General features: G+C 42.1%; 1 protein-coding gene across 1 annotated transcript; it reads left to right on the top strand.

The window, feature by feature from the left end:
- Positions 1-24: 24 nt before the first annotated feature.
- LOC138962454 (serine-rich adhesin for platelets-like) lies at positions 25-15,395 on the top strand. The gene is made up of 6 exons (XM_070334273.1): positions 25-99; positions 4,112-4,260; positions 5,554-5,694; positions 6,779-6,985; positions 7,464-7,633; positions 8,184-15,395. The coding sequence occupies exons 2-6, from the start codon at positions 4,144-4,146 to the stop codon at positions 14,611-14,613; spliced, it is 7,065 nt and encodes a 2,354-aa protein (XP_070190374.1). The 5' UTR covers positions 25-99; positions 4,112-4,143; the 3' UTR covers positions 14,614-15,395.
- The last annotated feature ends 1,137 nt before the right edge of the window (positions 15,396-16,532 follow it).

Genomic DNA, 16,532 nt, shown 5'->3' with positions numbered 1-16,532 from the left:
CATCGCGCATGCGTCACATGGAAAAAAAACGCGCGTCTGCACAAACAACGGAATCATCACCATTGGAAACATGTTTTCGCTGGTTTTAACCTGTTTAAAGTGAGTTTAGCGGGTAAGAGTGTTGACCTAAGAGCATGTTATGATCTTTTAAATGAAACTTTGATTTAGTTTCCTTTAATTTGCAGTGGGGATTGATTGGGATGGTGTATGCGCTTCAGACACAAAGATCTCTCACTCTCGATCTGTCGGATGCTAAGTCAAGTGAGATGGATCAATCCCAAATCGAATTTCTTTTCCACAATGAATTACACATTGATAGGCTTCCATTTGAAACTTCAAAGTTGTCATCATGGATTGATGCCCGACTAAAGCCTCATTGAAGTCCGACGGAAGCCTGTCGATGATGTTATTGTAGTGAACAAACAGACTGCAAACGAGTAACGTTCCAAACTCAAGAATAAAATTTTTTTTAAGGTATTTGAACGTTTTTAATAACACAAGACATTCACATTATTTTTAATTAAAACTAGCAGTGCCTTACCAATCCCATTCTTGTTTGTTTCTTCAATTTATTATGTGTACTCAGTCAAACTGAGTCAAAGGGTATTATAAGAGGTTTGATGGGTTGTTGACAGACCAGCTTTTTTGTCGTCCGAGGGGGAGCATATCGTCTTTTGTTTCATATTTATTGACCAAGGCCGAAGGTTGACAACAAACCACCAAACATCGTTTTTGTCATCATTTTGGTAGTGAGAAAATAAGATAACAATCAACACAGGGAGCCATGCTTTGAAACACAGGTTCCGTGCTGATAACCACACGAGTTCCGTGCGGATAACCACTGGCAATCAAAGCTGGCGTGTGAAAGCAACTTTCTGTATTTTAGAGTTCATAAAATGTTGGGATGAATATGTCAGGTTTGAGGATGCACAATTCTGTTTGTTCATCTCGGTATTCCACTCCCTCGGCTTTCAGTTGTGAGTATTAAGCTTAGTAATCGAATGTGGAAGCTACGTTGAGTCAAAGGTCACAGAAGATTTGCGTCGTGCAGCGAAGGAAAGAATCGCGATCTTGTTTCCGACTCAGTACTTCTTTGTTTTTCATTAGACCTGTCAATCTGCTTGCTCGGCTTTGTGAGATGTTTGTGTATCTTGTTGCTATTTTCTTTGCTTTTATCATTATTTCTTATTTGTGCTTCGTTTATCGATACAATGTCTTGTGCACGGGTCAAAATGTGTGTGTCAGCTCAGGGGTCAATTGGTTTGACTTGAACTTGACATTCGTGTTTCTCACACAAAGATACACGCACTCCATGACTTTGTAAGAAGACATGACATATCGGTAGGTTTCATTTGTTTGTGACGAATTTATTGAAGTAGTTTTGTTTTTTTGTTTACTTTTGCCAGTTGGTTTTTGGAACTTTGCAAAGCAGTGTCTTGTCGTCTGTTTAGGTCTGGGGAAACGCCAATGAAAAGAGCCGAAGAATCCTCGAGCGTTTCTATTGGGTTTGCTTTTGATTATCCATGTAATAGGGCTTCCTGCAACTATGGTAACCGGGGATTTATTCCCCGGGGAACATGAGATTTATTTACCAGGTGCTTGTGAATGAAAACTCGTGAAAATGATGACAATATAAGATGTTTGGTGGCTTGTTGACAGACCAGCTTTTTTGTTGGTCCAAGGGGACCATATCGTCTTTTGTTTCATCTTTATCGACCAAGGCCGAAGGCCGCGGTTGATAAATATGAGACAAAAGGCGATATGCTCCCCAAGGACCAACAACAAAATGCTGGTCTGACAAGCCACCAAACATCGTTTTTGTCATCATTTTGGTTGTGCAACAAAATGCACAATAACCCACAGGGAGACGAATTTTTAGAATCCAACTCCGGGCCACAAAGCATCGTCACAGTAGCTCGAGATAACATGTCAACCTTGTATGTGACGTCAAACGTAGCTTGTTGACGCTTTAAATTTGTTCCAGTCTGAAAATGTACAGAGCTGTGATCATACGTGTGAGTTCAGTAAGTGTTGAGCATGTTTCTTTTCTTTTAAGTGTTAATGACTTTTCGTTGTGGATTTTGCGATTACAGAGATAAGTTGCAAATTGACCATGAGTCGCCGCGGTAATTATCAACATTGATTGGGTCTTTGAGAGTGAATGCTTACAATCGTTGTCCTCGGAAACACAAATCCAAAGCCGCGATGGTTCCACACATCAAACAATCAGCCTGATTGGCTTTTACTTTGACAATCCGCGTTTCACCTGAAAGCTCAAACACATTCACCACCTCGATTTATTGCATGGGGAACATGAGATTTATTTCCCAGACCTGTGTTTGTGAATGAAAACTCGTGAAAATGATGACAAATTAGCTTAACTTTCCTGCTTTCAACTTCATCACAGCTAGTTCATGGGATTACAAACAGACCAACATGGTTCTGTTCTTTTCATGTACTACTTTTGTTTCACTTACCTGTGAGGGTCAAGTTTCAAGAAATGTGTTTCACTCAAAACCCATCTTGATTGAAATTTGAATTGTTTTGAAATAAAGTGTTGTTTTCTATGGTAATCTACGAAGTACATTCAACATTATAAGGACTATACAACGATTCATGCCTAAAGCATTTTCATCTCCCTTGCTGGTAAACTCATGGGTGCAACTCTGCCGGCTACACGCTGGCAGCTGGTTTTTGGTTTCATCGGCTGCCGGCAGTGCCGGTTTTTGAAAATTTTAGGATGAATAGTATGGTTTACTTTGTATGTTTTTGTTCCAGGAGAGGTTTTTTTTGGCATTTTAAATACTAAAATAGCTTCAGCTTCTGGGGGGCAAAGCCCCCCAGACCCCTCCAACGGGGCGCTGCCCCTGGACCCCAACTTTTGCAGGTTTTTGGAATTTTCCAGGTTGCACCCATGTAAACTTAGTTAATAAGACTTAGAGTCGGACTTAGAGTTAGATCTATAAATTGCAAACATTGGAAGAAGCTTGCATCATCGCCTCTTTCGTCACGCTTGTTGCTCCACGGCTTTCATGTTCAGCCATACGGGGGAAGGATTGGAAAGACCTGTCTCTTATCATATTCAAAGAGAACCGCCAGTCTCTCGTCACAGGCTAGCGATCTGATTGCAGTTAGCTAGCGGTCTAGACGCCCAGAGGCTTACGTGTCACTGAAGAGAAATGTGGGGGGGGGGGGGAGGAGGAGGGAGGGATGTTTTCTGAAGTAAGATGGGGTGGGTGGGGGAATGACTGTCAAGTCCTCATGAGATCAGTCAGACAATAAAATTGCCATGGCCAATACTTGACCTCATGTTCGCCTGCACGAAAAGCGAGAGGTGAATAGGATTGTTCTGCCCTGTAGTGTGAAGTAGGTTTGTTACCAGAGTTAGAAAAGACGTTGGGTGGTCTTCCATGTACCTGTCATAAAAAAAACCATCTAGGCGCTAGGCAGATGCGTTTGAGTGCAGATCTTTGTGAAGAGGTTGTTTAAATTATATTGTAAAAGTCTAAACCACTTATATGACTGGAAAGGCCATCTATTACCTCACCATATTCAGCAAACAGCTTGATTTTACATGAGGTAGTGTCTGTATACATGTACATTGGAACCTACAACACATGTGCAGACACCCCCTCAAAATCAAATTCACAAAAGCAAGGTTCTTACGTAAAAATAGACAAACAAACAAACCCAGCACAGCTGAAAGTAAAACGGAACACATTTTGCATGTCATTGGAAAGAACAATAAAATGTGTACCCAAAACAGTCAGATTTGTTTACCTATCTTGTTTAATAATATAAACAATGACGTTATGCTCTCAGAAGTCATTAAACTAGGCGGTGTTTGAAGCTGTTCTAGCGGGTAATGAGACAAAAACAGTACATTTCAGTAACTGCCTTCAAACTTTTGGAACTCTGTCAGTTTGTGCTCACGCATGTCGTATTTACATACCCAAACTTCCCTGTCCCTCACAACCAGCCCTAACCGCTTCAAGAAGAAGAGAGGGGAGGTGATGGGTTCTACTTCTTGGGAGTTTGACCACTAGATTAAAACTAATGTACATGTACCCCTATGTTTATTTATAAGCGCACATGTGTTTATTCTTTTCAGTCAGTGAAGCAAGCTAGTGCTTTGGCAGACACATGGCATTCAATTTCAAAAGGCCCGGCAATCTGGGTGGACCAGAAGCTACCCGCTTTTTGCCAGAGGATGAAGACACTATGGCATCCCTTGACCTCTACATTGAGACGTTGGAGGAGGTAAGGAACCTTATCAGTTAACCTTTAGGACGGGCGTGGTGGTAAGACGTCGGCCTCCTAATCGGGAGATCGTGAGTTCGAATCCCGGTCACTGCCGCCTGGTGGGTTAAGAGTGGAGATTTTTCCGATCTCCCAGGTCAACTTATGTGCAGACCTGCTAGTGACTTAACCCCCTTCGTGTGTACACGCAAGCACAAGACCAAGTGCGCACGGAAAAGAGTAGGTTATGGAAACACAAAAATACCGAGCATGCCTACTCAACGAAAGCGGAGTGAGCTGACTATGCTCTCAGAGTATAGTGTGGGGAACCCAAATGGGCAAACGAGCTCACACATAACCAGAAAATTCTGGAACGCTGAAGAAGAAGAAAGTTAACCTTTAGCACTCCATCAGTCCATGTATTTTTCTGCATTCTATCCCTTGCAGCCAAGTTATTCTTTATGATTGGAATCGTCAATTGGCTTTGAACTTGACACTGCCTGCATGAAAAAACCTCTCACTTCTATTTAAACAACACCATTGATGTGAAAGTGTGCATGTTGTTACAATAAACACTGAAGATCACGCAGTCATTTTGTATACTTTGTAGTTTCAACTGTTTGGTCTGTGAGTGTGAGAAGTAAACAGTATTAAATTAAATAAATAAACAACAACATTCGGATTCCTCACTAGCTAGTTTGAACTGTCTCACTCTCAGTGTCAGCCACATGTGTGCACTGAAGGAAACAACACCTTCCTTATAATGCAGAGACTTGGTACACTCAATCCTACAGTTCACAAAAGACAGTTGGCCAGAACAAATTGTATTTGTAAGGTGAATCATTGAATGTTTTATGTAACTTGTAAGGCCATTCAAAAGCAGAAAGACGCAAGAGATAAGGTTTTCATCTCAGTATGATTTACATCACAGCGCTCATTTCTGTGACTGGTAGATCCACCACATTGTCCGTAAAAATTGTGAAGAAAATAAATCTGCCTCTGACAAACCTTCAGGGATGTTTGCCATAAGTAATATCTCCAAAAACTAGACCAGGCAGTGTTTAAATGCAACCATATATTGATTGATGGATTTGACAAAAGTAAACTTAAAGCAATCTTATAAGGACCAGCATTTTCTGGGATTTCTCTGTGACAGTTATACTAATACAAGCTGTTTAACAGCAATGTTCTGAGAATCAGCATTTTCTTGGATTTCTCTGACAGCTTTAGTTCTGAGCTGAGCATAACACACACACACAAAACAAAACTGATACATATTAAATAGTATTACAAGCAATTTTTCTCCCATTGCAGGACAAACAAAAAGAGAAAACCTGGCTGCCACCAGCTTCCCCCTTTCATCAAAGTGATGGCACTTTAGACATCTATTCAGGACTAGATGATGGATGTACATCTGAGAATTCATCCAGGCTGCAAAAAACTGCCAGTTACAAGGTAAGACAAAGAAGTTAACCCATGTGCTTTTTGACGAGGTTTTGAATAAAGATTCATACATAATGTAAATCAATTCAGAAGACATGCACCCGCAAGGTGCCGGAATTCCGGTTTTTGAAAATGTCCACAGCCGGAAATTCCGGGTTTTCAATTTTGTAGTGAAAAAAAAAAAATCAGAGAAAAAAATCGCAGTTCGTTTCGCTCGGTTGAATTTTGACTAGAGATTCCGATCCGAGTTTTGAAGCTCTTTTGGCGGGAGGAGAGAATCTGGGCATTGCTAAAGCCGCCATTATTCTCGGTGGATGCAATTTGTCGATGCTAGGAAGTTTGTTGTGAAAACCGTTGCAAATTTTGCTTCAACATGCCGTACATCAGTGAGGATGACGATCCATCTAAGCTTGAGAAACTGGAGGCGGGTATAAAAAACAAGTGGAAGTGGGAATGGCTAGCAGAGAAGAATGACACAAACACAGAGCATCGAACTTCGCTGAAGAAGATACATTTTTTGATAAGTTTTTCCTGGACTTCTAAAACTGTATTGTTCAAGATCTACACTTTTTCTGTCAGTGTCATTTTGGAGGACTATCACCGACTACATATGGTTTAGTTTTAGGACTTCAACCACTGAAACATTTTGCTGAATCGTAACATGTATTTTCAGTTAAACTTAAAAAGCACTTGTATTTTCAAATGTTTTAATTTTAAGTATAACCTGGGGAGGCATAGCACCAATGACAAGATCTAAGAGTATAAAACAAGGGGATGTAAACGATATACATTTAGACAAGTGAGAGTTGTGCGGAACCAGTCGTAGCCCTAAGAGAATTAGAAGGATTGAAACGAATACTTAAACGCATTAAGTACACTTTGTTTATTAGATCTTGATTTGTTTTATTTTTTATACCAACTAACTGAGAGCATGGCTTAGTTTTAAAGATCAATGCATTATTGAATAGCTTACATATTGAGCGTTAGCTGCCTTTTCACGGTTGTTTCTGCTAAGTCAGCTTTGTTCGCTGACAGCAAATGCTGTAAGCTCTTACTCATATCATGTAGATCTCACCTATAACTGTTTATTTCCCAGGCTGATGAGGATTCTGGGAAAAGTTATGAAGATGGGGCCTGTCTTAGATCAACAGAGGACACAAGTGCAACACGAAGTTCCAGTTGTCAACCCAGGGCATTTTCTGCTCTGCTAGCACCAGACACTGAGAAAGGGAAAGGAAAGGCATCACTGCAAGTTGCCAGTAGCCCTGCCACTTCTCAACAATCACAGTTGTCTGCAGGAAAGGTAAAGCGCATACGATAACCCACATGCTCGCACATACCTCCATGTGCATGCACACACACATTTTTTGTTACATTATGAATTTGGATGTTTTCTTTATTTCTTCAGCTGGTTTATGAGATCACTGTTTCGGTATCAGTGTTTGGCTATTGAAAGGGATTATAATGCAGTCTGGACTCCAGTGTGGACTAAAAAAAATTTTTTTTAAAAGTGACAAGAGAAAAAAATCACATTAGGGAATTTACAAGTTACAACAGGCATGATATTTTTTGCCGCTATTTTCAGTGCTCCGGGGATTACTCTTGAGACCATTAAATTGCATGCTTTTGGGTGTTTTTTCCCCAAAAAAATTGTCTGATGGGCAGGGCATGCTTTTAGGCCTTTATAATTTCATGATCTCATGCCTGATATAAATGAACAAGGAAGCATACTCTAAAGAACCAATATTTCCTTTGCTGAGCAATAAGTGTTGTGTTGACAGACCTCAAGCAGAACCAGCGAGAGTGAGCCCGATGTTGTCCTGGCACCCACCAACAAGGACTATACTGACCTTTTGGACAAGTACAGAATCCTGAGGGGCAACATGCTGTCTCTGTTACGCACAGCGCAGAAAGAACTGCAGCTGAAAGTCGACACCATCACTGAGCTCAGGTGATTACACATACAATTTCATCAACGCTTTCAAAAAATTATTGCACCACCAGTTATGTCGATTTGTTGAGGCAGGTTGCAAAATGCTGAAATTTCTTTCAATTTGACAAAAACTTTGCCATTATTTGTCATGGTGAGGGAAAAGTGTAGCCATCAATTACGTGAAAATAAGGCATCTCACAGAAACTTTTTTGGTCATTTATTTACACTAAACATAGGAACAACAATAATGAGAATGTGTTTGTTAATTCAAACTTCCTGCATTCAAAGAGGGTAAGTGGGTTTGCTGTTGGTGATAGTTTTCTTGATTAAAGACATAGTTTTCTAGATAATTTTAAGACATCATGAGCAGTCTTTTGAGTCGTGGTAACATCATGAGTGAGCAATGCAAACACAAACCTTCAAAGATTGATGTGTGTAAAAGGATAATCACTTGTGAAGAATGCAACATTTGCTGATTCTGTCAATTGGTCCAGACAGTGCAGTTCTCTACAAGAATGCAGTTCTGACATCACATAACCCCTCAATTGTGGACATGTTTATGTTGCAGGAAAACAGTGGAGTCACATGGGGACAAGTCAGGGAGAAGAGAAGTCGCCACAGCTGATGTTGCCCACTCCTTTGTACAGACAGAACCCTTTCCTTATACGCTTGCAACCTCCAAGGACCCACAAACCAGTGCATGTGACAAGCGAGATGGAAAGAAACTGCAAATCACCAACACTGATGCTACTGTTTTGTCTGAAACTCCAGCACAGACTGATGCCATTGTGATCTCGGACAGATACCAGCAGACAGACATAGTTTGTTTCAAATCTTCATCCATACAAACTGCTTCCTGTATTCTCACGTCATCAGGGATGCAGACGGAACCAGTTGAAGTCCAGGTTGGGCCAGCAGTCCCTGACCCCAGTACAGTTCATGTAAGGTCAAGCGCAGAGCTCTATAGAAGTAAAGCTTTTAGCAAAAGATCTGTAAAATATAGCAGATCTGTCAGCTTGGATAGCTCTGTTGAGTTGTGTAAACCAAAAGTGTACAGTCTTGGACATTCTGACCAGGCAGCTACTTCAGGTCACAGGAGGCAGAGCGGCTTCCAGCGTCTGCAGAGCGTAACCTATGAAGACAAAGTAACTGAATTGGTATGTGATGATAGAAACCAAAACATGGAATGTGAAAGCTCTAACACTGACCCGGGTGCACTCACTTTCTCATCCTCTTCCATTGACAAAGAACTGCTGTCTGACACTCGTCTGCCTGAAAAGCACTCAGAAAGGGGCCTTACAAATTCAACAGGCATTCATATTGATGAGGAATCTTTGCTTCTCATGGACAAAGATAGTGCAGAATCCAACACGAGTGACAGCATCGGTCAACAGGAGGCTGTTTCACAGAAGACAGCTGACACTTTGGAGAAGGCAGATGTCCCCATGCTGCCAGTGAAGGAAAACATTCACAAACTGCAGAGCCCTCAGGAAAAAGCCCACAGCAACAAGACACGCAGACCATCCTCATCTCCAGAACATGTGGCCAGCCTTCCTCACACGGATAACCAGACTGCAGCAGAAGGAGATGCATGGAAGAGAAATCTCTTTCTTTGGGTTGATTATTCTCACAGACGTGTGTCAAGGCGCAAAGAGATTGATGCCTTCTATTTTGGAGGCCAAAGCCCAAAGGTGTACGATTGGGAAGGTGAAAGAGACGTTTCCAGATGTTTGGAGGAGGAAGTAGCGGAGAAGACTGATGTTCTTGTTGGCTGTCAAGGTGAAAGCCAGTCAGGTGTAAGTCCACCTCGTGCTGATGAAGACCATGTCCAAGATGAGGATACACCACAAGGCCAATGTGTAAAGTCTGCCGAAAATGGGGCGTTGTCAAACCAAAGCAAGCGAAAGAGAAAGAAAGCTAAGAAGGACAAACGTCGTTCTGGAGAGGATGGGGAAAAATCTGATGAAAAGAAAAAAGGGAAAAAGAAGCGAAGAGAAAGCGTTGTTGATGACGCCATGAAGTGCATGGATGAATGTCAAGAACAAAGAAAACTGGGTGTGGACGAGAGCCTGAAGAGTTTGCAGGAAATGTCTGCTTGCACATCTGAAGAAACTGATAACAAAGCTAATCACACAATGACTTTGAATCAGCCAGATTTGAGACCCTTATGTTCTGAGCAATCAACTACTAATTCACAGATGTGTGATATACCTTCAGATTCTGCTATGGCTATTTCCTCACAAAATCCTCTGTTCTCATCTGATGCTGAACTCGACATAAACCCTGGAGAGAGCAGAGTTCATGAAGAAAAAGAATGTGCTGCAAAAACTGGAGAGCTTTGCACCGTTGAAAGTGATATTAGCATTGACAGTAATGACACTGATGACACTAAAGCAGATAATAAATCACTCCCAAAAAGACGCCTTCTTTTTAACCACTCTGCAATGCAACCAGTTCTAAACAGCATCACTGAAGGCGTGGAGTCTATGCCTAGCGATGGGGAACGCTCTGAAAGTGAAACTGAGGATGTGATTGAGGATTTATTCCCTCTTGCCCAATCTCCCTCACATTGTTCTGTTGTTGACTCTAACAAAGGCAGACAAAACATTGAGTCAAGCGAGATGCCTTCGAGACAACCCCAAGCTTCTCCTGACCTAGGTCAGATGGAGTGTCATGGGTCTGAAAATCTGGGCAGTAATGGATCCCATTTCATAGCCACAGACAAAGCAGCGAGCATTATCAAGAGGAAAAGTGTTTTGGGCCCGTTTGAAGAGTCTACTGAACTGGACTCTGAGTCAGAGATAGCTTTTTCGTCCGGTGTATTTGGTCCTGTGATGTGCGATGATGATGATGATTTTGATACGTCCAAGTTGGACAAATTCAATGGTGGAACCAGTTGTCTTGAAGTAACTCCTGTGAAGGAGAGACCTACAAAAAGCAGCATTGTTACCACACCAAAAGTCATGGCCATGCTGGATGGGACACCAGAACGAAAATCATGCGCCAGAACGGCTTCACTTAGCAGTCCTAGCCTGATCTGGTCACCTGATAAAACTTGCTCTAACATTGTGGGTTTGCGCGAGCCTCTAAGCAGTCATGCTTTTCACACTTTGGCTGGCTTTTCAATCACTGCTGGATCAGAAGATACCAATATGTCAAATGCTAGTTTTGCCTCTGGGCTCCAGCATAAAATGCCTTCCACAGACATAGACCCTACTCCTCTGGCTTTGTGTACGGATGGCGAAGAGATTCCACAGTCTGTTGCAGAGGAGAGCATCTCTGTGGCGTCTAGAACCAGAACAGCTGTTGAGCCCACACTTTCAATGCACATGGACCAAGAAGAAAACGAACGGACAGTCACAACTCTCAGAAAAGTCAGCAGCAGAGGTGAGGAAAGGGTAGATGTTGAAGAGTATCACTATCAGTCTGATATGAACACGCCACTCTTTGGCTATCCATCATTAACCTCAGTTCACAAAGGGTCCTGTTTTCAGTACAAACGCACACCAAGGTTTCTGGCTTCTTCTTCATCATCATCCACCCTGGTGACCTCCGCCACATCTGCATCTTGTTCAGCCACATCTGTTGTTTCATCATCATCAACATCGTCAACAGTACTAGAAGTGCATCGGGCAGGTCACGTGGAAGGTCCAAATTCCACAGTAACATCTACAAGTATGGAGAATGTGCAACACACAGGTCCAGAGGTGCAGAACAAAACTCTTTCATACAGTTCCAAAGATGGGAGCGCTGGTTTGAGTTCAAGTTCTTCTCCATTGAAGCTTGTTCCCAGAGCTGCTTTCGACTCTGATCAGTGTCAGACCACAGAAGATTTGGATGACAGCCAGGAAGGTCTCACCCAGCCCGCTGGCCTTGAAGTCACTAGCATTTTGTATCCAGAAAACAACGGCAGCATTTCTAGAGCAAACAGACCAGCTTCAGCTTTAAAAGACAAGGACGGTCATCTGAACACCCCACAGTTTGCAGAAAAATTGAAGGATGGTTTGCTTGTACAGACAGTTTCAACCACTAACAATGAACCAGTGTCTGTCTATCCTGTGCAAGGCGTAGAAGAGAAAGCAAAAGACAACAACATTTTGTTCCAGAATGCTTCAAACACAGACAACCTTGAGGGCTCAAAAAGGGGGACATCAAATGGGATTGCTATTGCTGAAGATAGCTTGGAGGAGGGAGAGGTCAGAACTAACGATGGGTTTTCATCCACAGCAGACCTTGAGAAACCTGACCTTGCGCTGCACAGCCTAGCAGAGGTGCCAGAGTGTACAGATAATGACAATGCTCAGTTCACAGAACTCCGGGAGATGTTGCAGCACAAAGAACATTATCCAAGTGTGGAGAAGCCTATCTTTACCTCAGGGTCTTCAGACATAGTAGAGCTATGGCAGAAGGGCAGTCAGCCACTTGCTGCTGATTTCGCTGTGGATATTGAAGGTGTTTGTTTGAAAGGCGATGCAAGGAAAAAGAAGTGGGATAAAAAGAAGGAATCAAAGGGAGTGAAACTGTCCAGCACTGCAAAAAACACTAAGGACCTTACAAAGGAAGAGAAAGAAGAAGAAGATCTTAAACGACAGATCAGAGTCAGACAAGATGAACTTCGTTGCCTCATTATCAGTCAGCAAGATACTGGACAAGGCCTGCCACTGAAAAATAATCCTGATGCTGTTTTGAAAACTTACAAGATACCAAAAGTGGGCAAAAAGGGGAAGGAGGGGGAGAAAACTTCGGCCACTCAGGGGCACACTCAGAAGAGTGAATACAGAAAACCCACCTGTCGATCCAGAGCCAAATCTAAATACTCACAGGAGCCTTCCACAAGCACAGGAAACATTTTATGTGATGTTAATAGGCGCAACGCAGAGGGAGAATCGCATGCTGACAAGACCTGCAGTTTAACACAGTTTTCAGTACTATCTAAAAAGCGTCAACAAAGGCTAGACATCCAATCACAGGATGTTGAAACCTCTTCTGAAGGACCCCAAAACGCACCTGACAATATTGAGGGTGTAACCCATATCAGCTCGGCATGTGCAGAAGACTATCAAGACATTGACATTGAAGAAGATGCTGCCTCCCCGGCTGGAAGTGAAGTGTTGGAAACAGAACTGGATGGCAGTGGAAGAACAAGATTCTTCAACTATTTCCGAGATCCCTTCAAGCTGAGGCCGCAAGTGAAAGATTTTGAGGAAGACATAGACGATGAGTATGACAGTGATCAAAGTGGGGCGGGCAAGACAGAGGAAAGAAACAAAGACGGGGATAGGAATTTTGACCAAGTGGACAGAGAAGCAGGGCATGGTGAATGTCAGGATGGAGCATCTGAAAACACTAAAGGTGAAATGACAGAGAAGGGATGTCAGGATGAAAGGCAACAGCTTCCAGGTGCGGAGGAGGAAAATGAGATGAGTTCTGGAAGCGACAGTAAAGGCCTCAGCAGTGAGGGTGAGTGTGATAGAAGTGACGTCAACAGTGATCATGAAGCTCACACAATTGATATCTGCACAACAAGCCATACAAGAGTAAGGAGCGATGAAACTTATGTTGTCCACAAGAACAAAAAACAAACAGACCAGCTGTCTTTGGGGGAAATATCTGATTCTGATGACAGCGATGTTGAGCAAGTGCATGTAGTTGAAAGTGAGATAGCACAGCTGAGTCGGAGAAATCTAAGCAAACACTGCAGCAGCACCATTAATCAAGCAGGAAACTTGGCTGAGACGATCTCTGCGGATTGTTTAAGCCTGGATGCGTTTGGAGCAGGTGAAGGACACTTTCTTTCAGAACACACAGACATGTCAGCGAGGGAACAAAGGCACATACCAGAATGTCAGAAACAAATGGCCAAATCTGACCAAAGCAAAGAAATGATAGAACACAAAACAAGACACAACTCACAGAAAAGTTCTAGAGCAACGGTAACCTCTACTGTGACACACAAAAGCATGCTGGGTAGAGAAATGGCCACGGATGTCTTGGTATCAAAGACCAGTGAACAGTGCATGGGTGGAAAGAGATGGAACAGTTCCACATCTGACAAAACTGGTTGCTCATCTCATAAGGACAGACGAGGGAAGCAGCATGAAAGAAACAGCTTACATGCTGAAAAAGGTGCACCTAAGAAAAAAAGTAGTAGATCTCGATCAAGAAGCAACAGCGGATTGAGAGGAAGAGACTTAAGATTAAAACTGGACCATGCTCTGTCAGCTCCGAAAAGGAGATCCCCATCTTGCAGTTCAACCAAAGAGAATGGGAGGTCTTCCTCAGGAAGGCAGAGATCTGAACGACGTGGCAATTCTTGTGATGATAGAAAAGCCAACGATCGTAATCTGTCTCCTCACAACAAAAGAGGTAAACCACGTTTCCGGAGCAAAGGCAGAGAGCGGTCAAGGTCTGCGAGTCCATTCACATCACACCGCTGCTGCAAGAAGAGTTCTCTGTCTTCAAGAAAGAGATCTCCATTCCACAGAAGCAATAACAGTCGAGCGTTAACCACCAGACACCGCCGCATCAGTACTCTGTCTTCCAACAACAGCCATTCAAGAAGTCGAAGCAGAGAGAGGTTTGACAGTAGACGGAAGAGGCATCACTCCTCAAGATCACGGTCTCAAAGTCCAGCAAGACACAGAGAAAGGTGTTCTAGCCACACCGCGAAGCACAAGAGATCAAGGACAAGAAGCAGAGAAAGGGAGGGCAGACATACTTGTCACACTCACAGGGATCATGACCGTGACTATTCAACCCATACAACTGAAAGAAGCAGAAAGGAATGTGGTAGAAGTCCATCGCCAAACAGGCCACGTGACTGTCTTTGTGACAAATGCTCAGCATCGCATTCCCGCTCTGGTCTGTATTGTTGTAGTGGTCAGAAAACAAGGTCTCATTCACCCCTCCAAGGCCACCATCAGTGTCGCAACAGAAGAGGGGACTCACAAGATAAAGGACACTATGACCGACCTAAGGAGCGAAAAAGAAGGTCTTAGGGACATTTGGTGAAAGAACAGAAGTGTGCAGATCTGCTGTTTTGTACAAGGTGACATGATTTGCAATTATTATTGTCTCTAAATAGTAAATGCCTCCAACGTTTTGTATGGGACATGCAGTTGTTGTCAAAGTCGGTGCTCGTGAACTTCAAGACTGTCACCACTGGCTCCTAATCAAAATGAAGTCGTTGACAAGTGAAATATTTTCCCTGAAGAATATTGAAAATGTTAATAACTTTTGAAAGCTAAATAACATATTTGTTGTTATCTAAACAACAAAGTGACTGTGGTAAGATGAACAAAGTTAAAAAAACAAAGGAATACTGTACTCACCGATACAAGAACGAGACAAGACGGTACGAATTTTCGCTTATGGAAGCTTCATCAGGAAAAACAAGAAGACAAAAGACAACAAAAAGCAGACGCAACACGGAACTTCCCTTTTTTGCGTGTTTCCCCTCCATTTTCTTCCAAACCTTGTTCGTTCCGTGTTGCGTCTGCGTTTTGTTGTTATATTTAGTCAAAACTTGACTAAATATTTTAACATCGAGGGGGAATCGAAACGAGGGTCGTGGTGTATGTGCGTGTGTCTGTGTGTATGTGTGTGTGTGTAGAGCGATTCAGACTAAACTACTGGACCGATCTTTATGAAATTTGACATGAGAGTTCCTGGGTATGAAATCCCCGAACGTTTTTTTTTCATTTTTTTGATAAATGTCTTTGATGACGTCATATCCGGCTTTTCGTGAAAGTTGAGGCGGCACTGTCACGCCCTCATTTTTCAACCAAATTGGTTGAAATTTTGGTCAAGTAATCTTCGACGAAGCCCGGACTTCGGTATTGCATTTCAGCTTGGTGGCTTAAAAATTAATTAATGACTTTGGTCATTAAAAATCTGAAAATTGTAAAAAAAAATAAAAATTTATAAAACGATCCAAATTTACGTTTATCTTATTCTCCATCATTTGCTGATTCCAAAAACATATAAATATGTTATATTCGGATTAAAAACAAGCTCTGAAAATTAAATATATAAAAATTATTATCAAATTTGTTTTTTCGAAATCAATTTAAAAACACTTTTATCTTATTCCTTGTCGGTTCCTGATTCCAAAAACATATATATATATGATATGTTTGGATTAAAAACACGCTCAGAAAGTTAAAACGAAGAGAGGTACAGAAAAGCGTGCTATCCTTCTCAGCGCAAGTACTACCCCGCTCTTCTTGTCAATTTCACTGCCTTTGCCGTGCGCGGTGGACTGACGATGCTATGGTCTTTCTGCGTTGCATTGCGTTCAGTTTCATTCTGTGAGTTCGACAGCTACTTGACTAAATATTGTATTTTCGCCTTACGCGACTTGTTGTTATATTTGTTGTTGGTTTGTTGTGTTTTTGACTTATGTGTTTCCTCCATAGGACTATAATTGAGAAAATGTATTAACTGCTCATATTCCCGATGCATTTACTTTTATTATTTATAAAGGAAAACTATTTTCAGTTCTGAAGAATGTAAACTAGTAAATGGTTTATGTATTGTTATGGTCTGTATCATGTTTTAAAGCCATCTACCTAAGTAACGGTGTAACATACTTGCTAGTGCAAGTGATGCCGATGAGTGTTGTCTTTTATCAGAAAACAGCTGTGCTGCAATTTTGATTCTGTTGTGTGGCAACTTTGTCATACTCATAAGTTCAAAGGGCCGTTGTGTATTCAGTAGTTTAAGGTTTACATTTTTGCATTGCAACAGCAGTGTTGTTCTCTGCCTCGGAGGACAAAGATCAGTTGGACCTGGATTGAAAATAAGTACAGGTCCTAAAATGTCCTGGCTTTGTCCGTATGAAAATTGATGGTCAGAAGAACTCCTACATGTCAAAACTATTGGACTGTGGACTGGCCAGGGGTCAGAGCAAAGTTCC

The sequence above is a fragment of the Littorina saxatilis genome, linkage group LG3, assembly GCF_037325665.1.
Source record: "Littorina saxatilis isolate snail1 linkage group LG3, US_GU_Lsax_2.0, whole genome shotgun sequence".
NCBI lineage: Eukaryota > Metazoa > Mollusca > Gastropoda > Littorinimorpha > Littorinidae > Littorina > Littorina saxatilis.
This window is presented reverse-complemented; position numbering and strand designations above follow the sequence as displayed.

Bases quoted from the DNA above. Each gene is read 5' to 3' on its own strand.
- LOC138962454 (XM_070334273.1), top strand. From the start codon at position 4,144: ATGGCATTCAATTTCAAAAGGCCCGGCAATCTGGGTGGACCAGAAGCT. The intron at 5,695-6,778 runs GTAAGACAAAGA...TTTATTTCCCAG, and splicing joins AAAAAACTGCCAGTTACAAG to GCTGATGAGGATTCTGGGAA. The intron at 7,634-8,183 runs GTGATTACACAT...TTTATGTTGCAG, and splicing joins GACACCATCACTGAGCTCAG to GAAAACAGTGGAGTCACATG.